Here is a 13,315-nt window from a genome sequence, read left to right on the forward strand (position 1 = left end):
CTCTCTGTCTGCCCCTCTCTCTCTGTCTGCCCCTCTCTCTCTGTCTGCCCCTCTCTCTCTGTCTGCCCCTCTCTCTCTGTCTGCCCCTCTCTGTGTCTGTCTGCCTCTCTCTGTGTCTGTCTGCCTCTCTCTCTCTCTCTCTCTCTCTCTCTCTCTCTCTCTCTCTCTCTCTCTCTCTGTATGTGTCTGCTCCTCTGTCATTAGTGGGCTGTACCCCAGGCTGAGAGGTCAGTGTTATTAGCTTGTTAACTGAACCACCTGTTGTCTGCTGAATGCAGACCAGCTGTCTGACCAATGCCGCCATCTCACACACCCTGCTTGATGTGGCGGTAAGAAGGCAGGGGCTCCTGGCACTGTGGCTTTGGTCAGGTCTCTTAGATCAGTGGAGTTTTGGCATGTTACTTCTCTGGCTCTGAAGCAACTCAGTCACTGTTGGAGTCTTGGCTGGTTGGCCCTGTTACGGAGTTTGTGGTTTGAGGGCAATGTGTCTGATATGTTTTGTTGTGAGTGAGGCAAGGTTCTTGGACATATAGCCAAACAGGAGAGTCCCTTGCCAAATTTTTATTGTGATTTAGATGTATCCACTTACTCTGACACCTAAAATTACATTCATGTTGGCTGTGTGCTTTCATACATTAGTCTAATAGTGTATTTTGTCTGCATATTCAGTGCATCAGAAATCAGGTCGTTGAAGTGTTCACCATCCCTCTGTGTCTGTTAGCCTTGTTGGTTCTGCAATTGTTCTCAATTCGCTGCCAGACAGTCATGAATCACCAAGTCAAACAGCAGTCCGACAAGTTATCAGTCGCATCAGGAGGAGAGGTAACAAGCCCCTGTCAAGAACTGATCAGTCACTACCAAGCAGGGAAGAGGAAAAGAAAAATACATCTGTTCATTGAATATGTATGTGACTGACAGCCAGCTTTAAACCTGTTCAAATGAAACTGTTACCCAATTTAGAAAGCATCTAGATTTTCTTGACGTGAGGTGGGAAAGAGCGAGAGGGTGAGAAGGAATAAAAGAAAGAGAAAAAGGGAGGTAGGTGCGAGTGTCTGGGGATCTAATTATGCCACGGTCTCTTTATGTGAAGGGTTGGTGATGAATGCCAATCGTTAATCCCTCTGCCCAGATCGAGATGCGTTCCTGTGTGTGGTACTTAGTGGGGATAATGTTTCCTGCCACCCTGCCATGCAGCATCCCCACGGGGCACGAGCCAAACGGCAGCACCTAAAACATCCAACACCCACCCTCCCACTCACCCAGCATACCAACTCTCCTCATCCCCAGCAAAAGTCTGAATCCTCCCAAAGCTGAGTTGCTTGGTAAACGTCTGGGGTTAACGTAGGTCACCATGTATAATGTAATCAGAGACCTCCTAGCTGCTCAGTTATCCTTCTCTCTGCCAAGGATTTGTTATTCAACAGAAGGATGATGCTTTTCATCATTTCGTGGATTTTTCAGATCGCAATACTTTTCGGGGGCACTCTTTCCAGGCTCTTTTTCAGATCTCAATACTTAGTTTTTCGGGGCACTCTTTCCAGGCTCTTTTTCAGATCTCAATACTTAGTTTTTCGGGGAACTCTTTCCAGGCTCTTATTCAGATCTCAATACTTAGTTTTTCGGGGAACTCTTTCCAGGCTCTTATTCAGATCTCAATACTTAGTTTTTCAGGGAACTCTTTCCAGGCTCTTATTCAGGATAATGTTTTTATTTGTGTTGTATTACATTATACAGCATTCCTGTTTTCTTGACAAAGTGCTCTCCACTGTGTATGTGGCAGGTTCTTCCTCTAGAGAACCAGATGAAGGAACCGAAGCGGTTCCCCACGGCGCTGAACATCGGGATGGGTATCACCATCGTCCTCTACGTTGTCTTGGCAACGCTAGGCTACCTCCACTTTGGTGACGACATCAAAGGAAGCATAACCCTTAACCTTCCTCACAATGCTTGGTAAGCCCCGTCACATAAACAGGAACATGGTTGAACATGGTAGTACACGGTGTCTGTTAGTGGACATGGTGTAGATGGCTGGGTGGCTGGCCTTTTTTAAAGGAGCAAATTCACCTGCTCTGTCTCCCAGTACAAGGTTTCTCTGATGCTGTAGAGTACAGAGAGGTTAGGGCGGCCGTCTCAGTACTATGGTGACGGTTTTGTGGGTGTGTACAGTGTGTGTGTGTGTGGTTACATCATGTTTAATTATGATTTGTGTGTGTGTCAGTATTATATGCTGTCTCCGCTAGACTTGGGCAGTATCCACATTGTCCTACCTTCATACCAACCAACATTTGGTAATGCTAAACACAACGGGTGCTTTTTTCAAACCCCATTGAGCCTCTGTAATCCGAGGTAACAATTACATGTAAAATTCCAGATCGAATGCTAGCTAAATGCTAACAAGCGCAATGCGATAATATTATGCAGTCTCTGACAAACTATTTGCAGGACAGACATCCCAGCTCATAAACCTATACAAGTATCTCAAAAATGCTACTCACAGTTTTCTGTGTGCATAAAACCTATATTTTACCAAGAAAAGCTTGTTTCTAGAAGAAACTAAATTAACTATCCAAATGTACAATTGAAGTACATTTAGCACATTTTAGACAGTTAACTTAATAGGTAGCCTAGCGGTTAAGAGCATTGGGTCAGTAATTGAAAGGTTGCTGGTTTGAATCCTCAAGCCGACTAGGTGAACAATTTGTCGATGTACCCTTGAGCGAGGCACTTAACCCTAATTGCTCCTGTAAGTCACTCTGGAAAAGAGTGTCTGCTAAATGACTCAAATGTAAATGTAAAATAAGATATCTTGTTGACAAACATTTTAAAGTTGTGAATTCCATACTGTAACTAGGTCAACCGGCGCACGCTGCACCACAGTGAGTGACTCACAAGGTGCTGGTCTCTCATTGTGTGCTTGTAAACAAATACCACATGACTGGGGACTACTGGTAAGGTTCATAATGTAAAATAATGTGATGGGTGAAATGAAGAACGCAATCTGCTTCATCTCCTTATGTATTGTACATGTTGACTGCAGGTATTTACTTAAAAAGGAGCTATAAATATTCACATTTATTAAAAAACTTTGTTTCAACAGTATTGACTGTATTGATAAACCATCTCCTGGCTATTTTCAAGTTCCCCGGTATACGGTATACCGTCCAAGCCTAGTATCGATGTAGTGTGTGTGTGTCTCTCTGATATGTCCTTTTGTCCTCTTTGTTTGAGTTTATGTGAAATGTGGGTGTCAGTTATCTTGTTGTATTACTGTAGAGGTCAGCTCAGTGTAACATGACTAGATGAGGTATGCCATGGTGAGTTACCATGTATTACTGTAGAGGTCAGCTCAGTGTAACATGACTAGACGAGGTATGCCATGGTGAGTTACCATGTTGTATTACTGTAGAGGTCAGCTCAGTGTAACATGACTAGACGAGGTATGCCATGGTGAGTTACCATGTTGTATTACTGTAGAGGTCAGCTCAGGGTAACATGACTAGACGAGGTATGCCATGGTGAGTTACCATGTTGTATTACTGTAGAGGTCAGCTCAGGGTAACATGACTAGACGAGGTATGCCATGGTGAGTTACCATGTTGTATTACTGTAGAGGTCAGCTCAGTGTAACATGACTAACATGATGGTGAGTTACCATGTATTACTGTAGAGGTCAGCTCAGTGTAACATGACCATGAGGTATGCCATGGTGAGTTACCATGTATTACTGTAGAGGTCAGCTCAGTGTAACATGAATAGACGAGGTATGCCATGGTGAGTTACCATGTATTACTGTAGAGGTCAGCTCAGTGTAACATGAATAGTCGAGGTATGCCATGGTGAGTTACCATGTATTACTGTAGAGGTCAGCTCAGTGTAACATGAATAGACGAGGTATGCCATGGTGAGTTACCATGTATTACTGTAGAGGTCAGCTCAGTGTAACATGAATAGTCGAGGTATGCCATGGTGAGTTACCATGTTGTATTACTGTAGAGGTCAGCTCAGTGTAACATGAATAGACGAGGTATGCCATGGTGAGTTATCATGTTGTATTACTGTAGAGGTCAGCTCAGTGTAACATGACTAGACGAGGTATGCCATGGTGAGTTACCATGTATTACTGTAGAGGTCAGCTCAGTGTAACATGACTAGACGAGGTATGCCATGGTGAGTTACCATGTTGTATTACTGTAGAGGTCAGCTCAGTGTAACATGACTAGACGAGGTATGCCATGGTGAGTTACCATGTATTACTGTAGAGGTCAGCTCAGTGTAACATGAATAGACGAGGTATGCCATGGTGAGTTATCATGTTGTATTACTGTAGAGGTCAGCTCAGTGTAACATGACTAGACGAGGTATGCCATGGTGAGTTACCATGTTGTATTACTGTAGAGGTCAGCTCAGTGTAACATGACTAGACGAGGTATGCCATGGTGAGTTACCATGTTGTATTACTGTAGAGGTCAGCTCAGTGTAACATGACTAGACGAGGTATGCCATGGTGAGTTACCATGTTGTATTACTGTAGAGGTCAGCTCAGTGTAACATGACTAGTCGAGGTATGCCATGGTGAGTTACCATGTATTACTGTAGAGGTCAGCTCAGTGTAACATGAATAGACGAGGTATGCCATGGTGAGTTACCATGTATTACTGTAGAGGTCAGCTCAGTGTAACATGAATAGACGAGGTATGCCATGGTGAGTTACCATGTATTACTGTAGAGGTCAGCTCAGTGTAACATGACTAGACGAGGTATGCCATGGTGAGTTACCATGTATTACTGTAGAGGTCAGCTCAGTGTAACATGAATAGACGAGGTATGCCATGGTGAGTTACCATGTTGCTCAGTGTACATGAATAGACGAGGTTAGGTATGCCATGGTGAGTTACCATGTATTACTGTAGAGGTCAGCTCAGTGTAACATGAATAGACGAGGTATGCCATGGTGAGTTATCATGTTGTATTACTGTAGAGGTCAGCTCAGTGTAACATGAATAGACGAGGTATGCCATGGTGAGTTATCATGTTGTATTACTGTAGAGGTCAGCTCAGTGTAACATGACTAGACGAGGTATGCCATGGTGAGTTATCATGTTGTATTACTGTAGAGGTCAGCTCAGTGTAACATGACTAGACGAGGTATGCCATGGTGAGTTACCATGTTGTATTACTGTAGAGGTCAGCTCAGTGTAACATGACTAGACGAGGTATGCCATGGTGAGTTACCATGTTGTATTACTGTAGAGGTCAGCTCAGGGTAACATGAATAGACGAGGTATGCCATGGTGAGTTACCATGTTGTATTACTGTAGAGGTCAGCTCAGTGTAACATGACTAGACGAGGTATGCCATGGTGAGTTATCATGTTGTATTACTGTAGAGGTCAGCTCAGTGTAACATGAATAGACGAGGTATGCCATGGTGAGTTACCATGTTGTATTACTGTAGAGGTCTGCTGGGGACTGATTCATTCATCCCGTTCACACCCGCACCTGCAGCAGCACCCCGCCCGCTTCTGGTGTCTTTCTGTCTAACACCCTTCCAGTACCGCAATAACTGGTCCCGAACCCAAACATAGTCCCACAATGTTATTTTAGGTGTATGTGACACATCTCACTTGCCAGCCACGGTCCCAGTAATTTTGCGCCCTATAGACAATATCAAGATGCACAAAAATAAACTAAGAAATAGGTTAAAGTACCAGAGATTCTCATGTGGCCCATTATATTAGGCGATCGGTATTACTGGGCTGTATCAGCCAATAGGATAGACTTAGTTGAGTTGAGTAGGAGTTAGAGAGACTTTTCAGCTACATTTATAGCCTACTACCTTTTTAGGAGTGGGACAATTTTCAGACTGAGACAAATATTGGTGATCATTATTTATTTCTAGGCAATGTAGTAAACTATAGCCTAATCATATTTAGGAAGTAGATTTCCTTGGAAAGATGACTACCTTGTGTTTCTCTGCCCATGCATAGGCTATAGCAGTGGTTTCCAAACTAGGGTTCACCTCATATGAAAATGGGGTCGAGGGAGAATTTACAATCATGAAAAAATATACAAAAAAGTAGATGGACAATATTAAAATATCTCAATCATTGAAATGTGGTTAACCTTAAAATTACAATTATTAAAATCTAAAAGATAAAATTCTACCAGCCCTTAGATCATGGGAAAGTGGCGCACTTAAATAATTCCCACGGTGAATGGCTGGGCCCTACGCTATGGAACTTCACACTATTGCAGAGACTTTACTTTGATATTACTGGCCGCAATTGATATTGTGAAAACAATGCGTGGGGAGGCAGAGGCTGTTAGAATTGCGTCAATTCGAATCTGGTATCAGGATAAATATGACAATGAGTCACCGATTGTATTCTATGTATTTTTTATTAGCTAAGCAATAAATGGTAAATGCAATTTTCATATATACGGGCTGGGCTCTCTGTCCCACCTCACAGGGCAAAAACAGAGAACTGACTTGTTCCTGACAAAGATATTATAATATACCCTGATGACAGTTGCAGTTCCTGCTTCCGAGCCGGCCTGTCAGAGTAGAGACTGGGCGTGGTTTAAACTCACCCAGCCTATCGTTGATTGTTGTCATACGAGCTGGTACCAGCCCCCGGGCGCTCCAGTTGATAGATGTAACTTGCTGTGTTGAGTATCTATGCGCTCATTCCCGAGATACCGTTATCACATATCTGGTTTCTGTTATTGTTAAGTTTGAGTTCTAACAAAAACAGTCTGTGGTTTGCTACACTACATTCTGTATGTGTCCGTTTTGATGTTATTCTGTATTTTTCCATCATGAGAAAGGGCCATGGCCCTGAAACTGTTAACAATGTTTCAAGTCAGCTATGTTGCATAACCTATATACATCCACACAAGCCAACAGCAGATAATATTCAATCACATATATGGTAACGGGCTATAGTGCATAACACATAAACCTCATAAGGCACAGAAACTGACATCAATACCTTTGGCAAATAACACTGTTTATCAAATAGTATTTATTTCTAGCAATCAAGAGGAAACTATTGAACGACAAACAAAAAAATCTGCTGTTTATGCTCTCCAACTGGACGTTAGCTGTCAGGGCTGAGATGCCCATGCATTGAGTTTTGTTATACAGTGGCTTGCGAAAGTATTCGGCCTTTTTGAACTTTGCGACCTTTTGCCACATTTCAGGCTTCAAACATAAAGATATAAAACTGTATTTTTTGTGAAGAATCAACAACAAGTCGGACACAATCATGAAGTGGAACGACATTTATTGGATATTTCAAACTTTTTAAACAACAATAACTGAAAAATTGGGCGTGCAAAATTATTCAGCCCCTTTACTGTCAGTGCAGCAAACTCTCTCTAGAAGTTCAGTGAGGATCTCTGAATGATCCAATGTTGACCTAAATGACTAATGATGATAAATACAATCCACCTGTGTGTAATCAAGTCTCTGTATAAATGCACCTGCACTGTGATAGTCTCATAGGTCCGTTAAAAGCGCAGAGAGCATCATGAAGAACAAGGAACACACCAAGCAGGTCCGAGATACTTTTGTTAAGAAGTTTAAAGCCGGATTTGGATACAAAAAGACTTCCCAAGCTTTAAACATCCCAAGGAGCACTGTGCAAGCGATAATATTGAAATGGAAGGAGTATCAGACCACTGCAAATCTACCAAGACCTGGCCGTTCCTCTAAACTTTCAGCTCATACAAGGAGAAGACTGATCAGAGATGCAGCCAAGAGGCCCATGATCACTCTGGATGAACTGCAGAGATCTACAGCTGAGGTGGGAGACTCTGTCCATAGGACAACAATCAGTCGTATATTGCACAAACCTGGCCTTTATGGAAGAGTGGCAAGAAGAAAGCCATTTCTTAAAGATATCCATAAAAAGTGTCGTTTAAAGTTTGCCACAAGCCACCTGGGAGACACACCAAACATGTGGAAGAAGGTGCTCTGGTCAGATGAAACCAAAATTGAACTTTTTGGCAACAATGCAAAACGTTATGTTTGGCGTAAAAGCAACACAGCTAATCACCCTGAACACACCATCCCCACTGTCAAACATGGTGGTGGCAGCATCATGGTTTGGGCCTGCTTTTCTTCAGCAGGGACAGGGAAGATGGTTAAAATTGATGGGAAGATGGATGGAGCCAAATACGGGACCATTCTGGAAGAGAACCTGATGGAGTCTGCAAAAGACCTGAGACTGGGACGGAGATTTATCTTCCAACAAGACAATGATCCAAAACATAAAGCAAAATCTACAATGGAATGGTTCAAAAACAAACATATCCAGGTGTTAGAATGGCCAAGTCAAAGTCCAGACCTGAATCCAATCGAGAATCTGTGGAAAGAACTGAAAACTGCTGTTCACAAATGCTCTCCATCCAACCTCACTGAGCTTGAGCTATTTTGCAAGGAGGAATGGGAAAGAATTTCAGTCTCTCAATGTGCAAAACTGATAGAGACATACCCCAAGCGACTTACAGCTGTAATCGCAGGCAAAAGGTGGCGCTACAAAGTATTAACTTAAGGGGGCTGAATAATTTTGCACGCCCAATTTTTCAGTTTTTGATTTGCTAAAAAGGTTTGAAATATCCAATAAATGTCGTTCCACTTCATGATTGTGTCCCACTTGTTGTTAATTCTTCACAAAAAAATACAGTTTTATATATTTGTTTGAAGACTGAAATGTGGCAAAAGGTTGCGAAGTTCAAGGGGGCCGAAAACTTTCGCAAGGCACTGTATATACATGTCGGGGGGGGGGGGGTGTTATTCACGAGCACATATTGTTCTGTCTCACGATTCCTGAGCATGAAACGGCACAAGGCATGTTCAGTGGCTATGATGACGAGAAATGGATTCCATGGGATTGAATGGTGGGATTTTGCACAGATGTGGCTCCATCTATGGAGGGCAGGCCTCTGCACTCAAGTGTCCCACATGAGTGATGACTGCTCACCTCCAATGCTTGGAAGAGCACTTTGGGAACTACTTCCCAATCTGTTTGACTGTGATCCTGATTTAGTTGACATGCCGGTAATTGAAATTTTACTGCGAATTGAAGTGTCATGTGACCGAATACATTCACGGGTCACAACGGAGGAGTTTTGGTTTCTGGCTCAAAGGGAATGAATACCCTGCTGTCTCCCTCTGAGCATAAATGGCACATTTTAAAACAGCTGGGAACTTGGAAGTCGGAAATCTCCGACTTGAAGAGCATTCAAGAAAACTGTGAAGTTGGGGGGAAAAATTAGCTTTGACTGGGAAAAATCCATTTAAACAGTCATCCAACTCGGAAATCCAACTTGGGAACTCTGGTCTTTTTCTAGAGCTCCGACTTTCCGACCTGAAGATATCTGACGTCATGATTTCACCTCTTATTTTTTCCCAGTTGTCTTGAAAGCACCATACCAATCATGGTACCCTTCACCAGTTCATATCATCTGTGTGAAGCTATGAATTAGTGCTCTCGTCTGCGTTAAAGCCAAATATCGGGTATAAGCATTACACATGGTTGGGGTCGCGAGACTTTTCAGATATCAAACTGTGGTCATGGGACAAAATAGTTTGGGAACCCCTGGGCTATATCCTACTCCATTTAATTGAGACCACACACGCACCAGATCTTGCACGTATGGCTACTGAACTTAAAATCTGATTTTATTGGTCACATACACATATTTAGCAGATGTTATTGCGAGTGTAGCGGAATGCTTGTGTTCTCAGCTCCGACAATGCAGTAATATTCAACAATTCTCAACAATACACACAAATCTAGAAGTTAAATAATGGAACCAAGAAATATATCAATATTAGCGTGAGCAGTGTCTGAGTATAAATACATTTACAGTTGTTCCTCCTTTTAAAAGCTGCGAGCTTATGCTGCGGGACTTAGAGGTAATTTGGGGTTAGGTACGGCACACTGCATCACCACTTCATTGCTCCAGACCAACGCAAGGTGGAGTAAGAGCACTGATAATGCTTTTGGGTCCTACTGTGTCTCTGACAATGAATGGGCTTCATAAACCTAAATATAAATAATTGATAATTGTGCACTACTTCAGTATTACTTACTAAAACTGTTGTTACACTCAGGTTTTTATTCTTTTATTTTGTTAAGATATTTTGCTCTTGCTGTAGTACTGTAGGCCACTTCCGACCAGTCACGTTGTATAGTGGGGCAACAGTCTAAGTGACTGCTAAAGATGCTGGTTCAATACCCATGCCGGCCTCGACTGGGAGACCCATAAGATGACTAGGTTTTTCTCCCTTTCAAAACAGAAATAAGTAATTCTAAATTTCAAACTGGCTTTATTTACAAATTAGTAACAATGTCTCACCCCATGTTCAAGAATGGCCTTTTTCTTGCTCATTTTACGTTATTTGAAAAACAAAGTCATCTCAAATATTTAAGGGGCATTGCACTAATAATGGCGCTGACTAGGGGAAACGTTCCAGCTGTTTTGTTCTTAGTGCCAGTCTGCACGTTTGAACTAAAACAATGTTACTAATAATGGCATCTTTATGCTTTCATTAATAAAATAATGATAAACATCTGTATTTTGAAAGATAATTTTTATGTAGTTATGGATCCATAACAAATTACTACGGGAATAAATATCACTGAATTACAGAAATATCTTCCAATCCTCTATATGTAATTATTGCCAGAGTCACGTCATTTTTTTCTATATATTGTAGGCCTACCGTAGATGACATGGGTCTCACTAGCGTTGAGTAATGTGCTGTTAAAAGTGGTGTAGGTCTTATTTATTTAAAGAGCATATTGAAGTTCGAAGCAATAGTCTACAACTATTTTAGCACCGTTTCGCGTTGCTCTGAGACACGCATGGGGACTGGTCTTCATAAATCAATAAGATTTTTATTTTCACTGAATATCTGTTTTGGTGATGGTTAGACTACAATTGTAAAATTAGGGTGTAGAAATGTTATGCTCTTAGTGTAACCTTTTATTTAACTAGGCAAGTCAGTTAAGAACAAATTCTTATTTACAAGGACAGCCTACTCCTTCCTCCCCGTCGGTAATTGAACCCCGGTCTCACGCAGGACACGGGGATTCTATAACTAAATAGCCCAGTACTGTACTCCCGACCGTCACGCTAAACAGCGCCATATTTTCCACTCCATCCTAACGGAGACCCAGAGTTTTTAGTTTTCCTTGGAATAGAAACACCATATATTAATCAAATTAATCCCGACTCTTAAAGTAATTGGAATGGTAGATGCAAATTATTTGTAACATTCTAGTTACAATAAAGAATATAAACAAGATGTTTTGTTTTTATTTATAGTACAGCTGATGGACCGCTGATGGCATTTTGAAAACAGGTTTTCAAACACTTGTAGCCCGATTAGCAGGACAATAGTCTTTATAATCCGGCTAATGTAGGTGTGAACATCCCCCTACCTGCAATGTATTCAATGCTTAAGTACTCTGAAGTGTTACATTTCTAACTCAAAACAGCAGTACAGTATTTCTTCATCTTTGTTTTCATTAATAAAATAATGATAAATACTATAATAATGATAATACTTTTTAAAAATACTGATGTTTATTTAGTTATGGACCCATAATGAATTACTATGGGAATAAATATCAGTGAATTACAGAAATATTGGGACAAAGTTGTCTAATGAAGGCAAACAAATAGTTTCTTACTGGAAAATACTCTTTCAAACACACGGTCACTTTGTATCGCACCATTATGGCTATTAGCAGGGCTATATTTTGGCCTTCATGGGCGGCGCACAATTGGCCCAGTGTTTCTCTCCCTCTAAAAACTGAAATAAATGTTTAGGCCTCCACAAAAATTATTTTGCCTTTTTTTCAGATTACATTCGCTCCCTTTCATTTTTTGAAAACAAAATAACCTCCAAAATATTGTTATATTTTGAAGTTGATGACAGTCATATAGACGGTACCTACATAAATCTGAGTGACTTACTCATTCATGAATTTGGATTAAAAAAATAAGTACCAACATTCTTTCTGATAGTCTTTAATGCAGAAATGTTTTGGTTATCCTGACCTGGACACCATGTACAGTATTATAATAGCCCGTTATACCTTTACCAACACCTCTCTGTATTTTTGATACTTTGTGGATAGGGGTTCCGGAGTGGGTAGGGGCAAATTCTGTCAGGGAATTGAACCCCAGTCTCCCATGTGCCCTGCCCACATGACATGGGGATCCGTCACGTTGTACAGCACCATATTTACGGTCCGTCCTAACATTTTTCTTGGAATTTAAACACCATAATATTGACCTAATTAATTAAGCAAGTACCAATCAAAAGTGTAGGCACACCTACTCATTCCAGGATTTGTCATTATTTTGACTATTTTCTACATTGTAGAATAATAGTGAAGACATCACAACACATATGGAATCAGTTTAGAACAAATTCTTATTTACAAGGACATCCTACTCTTTCTTCCCCATTGAGGAATTGATCCCCAGTTTCCCACGTGCCCGCATTCTCTAGTACAGCCATTATTGAAGGTACTTGAGGTCACCGAGAGTCTAGACATGACCTGCTCTCCCTTAGGTAAGGAATTAGGCACTTTCCCAGGTTTACAACAGTATGTAGGCTATGTTTACTTGTCAGACTGCACAGTAGCCTAATAAACAAATACAGGTGGCATATATCTTCAAAATGCTTTAAAGGCTTTATCCAAATGCTGTACAGTACTGCATTTCTTAACCAGCATCTTTGTGCTTTCATTAATAAAATAATGATAAAAATACACTTTCAAAATGCAGATGTTGATTTAGTTATGGATCCATAACGAATTACTTTGGGAATAAATATCACTGAATTACAGAAATATTGGATCAAGGTTGTCTAATGAAGGCAAACAAATTGTTGCTTACTGGAAAATACTATTTCAAACACACATGGTCACATTGTACAGCATCATTATGGCTATTAGCAGGACTATATTTTGGCCTTTCAAAATATTAATTTGGCCTTTATTCAGATTAAAATCGCTCACAATTTTTTTTGCAAACAAAATAATCTAAAAAAATGTATATATATAAAAAAAATATATATATATATAAAATAATAATGTAGATTATTATATAAATAAATATATAAACGTTTCTCCATGCTCTGAGACAAGCATGGATAAACTAAAATGTTCAATTATATTCTTAAGATATATGTTGAATGATTATAAGTTATGTCTGCTAAATAATCAAGCTATGTTTCTCACAGATATAAATAATTCTAATAAACAATCTGTTTTTGATTTACAAATTAG

At 40.6% G+C, this 13,315-nt stretch overlaps 1 protein-coding gene across 8 annotated transcripts in view; it reads left to right on the plus strand.

Annotated features, from left to right (window-relative positions):
* LOC123992575 (proton-coupled amino acid transporter 4-like) overlaps positions 1-13,315 on the plus strand; it is a 290,293-nt gene that overhangs the window by 56,244 nt on the left and 220,734 nt on the right. For all 8 annotated transcript variants that reach the window (XM_046293810.1, XM_046293812.1, XM_046293811.1 and 5 more), the window contains exon 10: positions 1,781-1,950. In XM_046293810.1, coding sequence (XP_046149766.1) covers positions 1,781-1,950 — 170 coding nt within the window. The remainder of the gene's footprint in view (positions 1-1,780; positions 1,951-13,315) is intronic.

The sequence above is a fragment of the Oncorhynchus gorbuscha genome, linkage group LG13 (assembly GCF_021184085.1).
Source record: "Oncorhynchus gorbuscha isolate QuinsamMale2020 ecotype Even-year linkage group LG13, OgorEven_v1.0, whole genome shotgun sequence".
Lineage (NCBI taxonomy): Eukaryota > Metazoa > Chordata > Actinopteri > Salmoniformes > Salmonidae > Oncorhynchus > Oncorhynchus gorbuscha.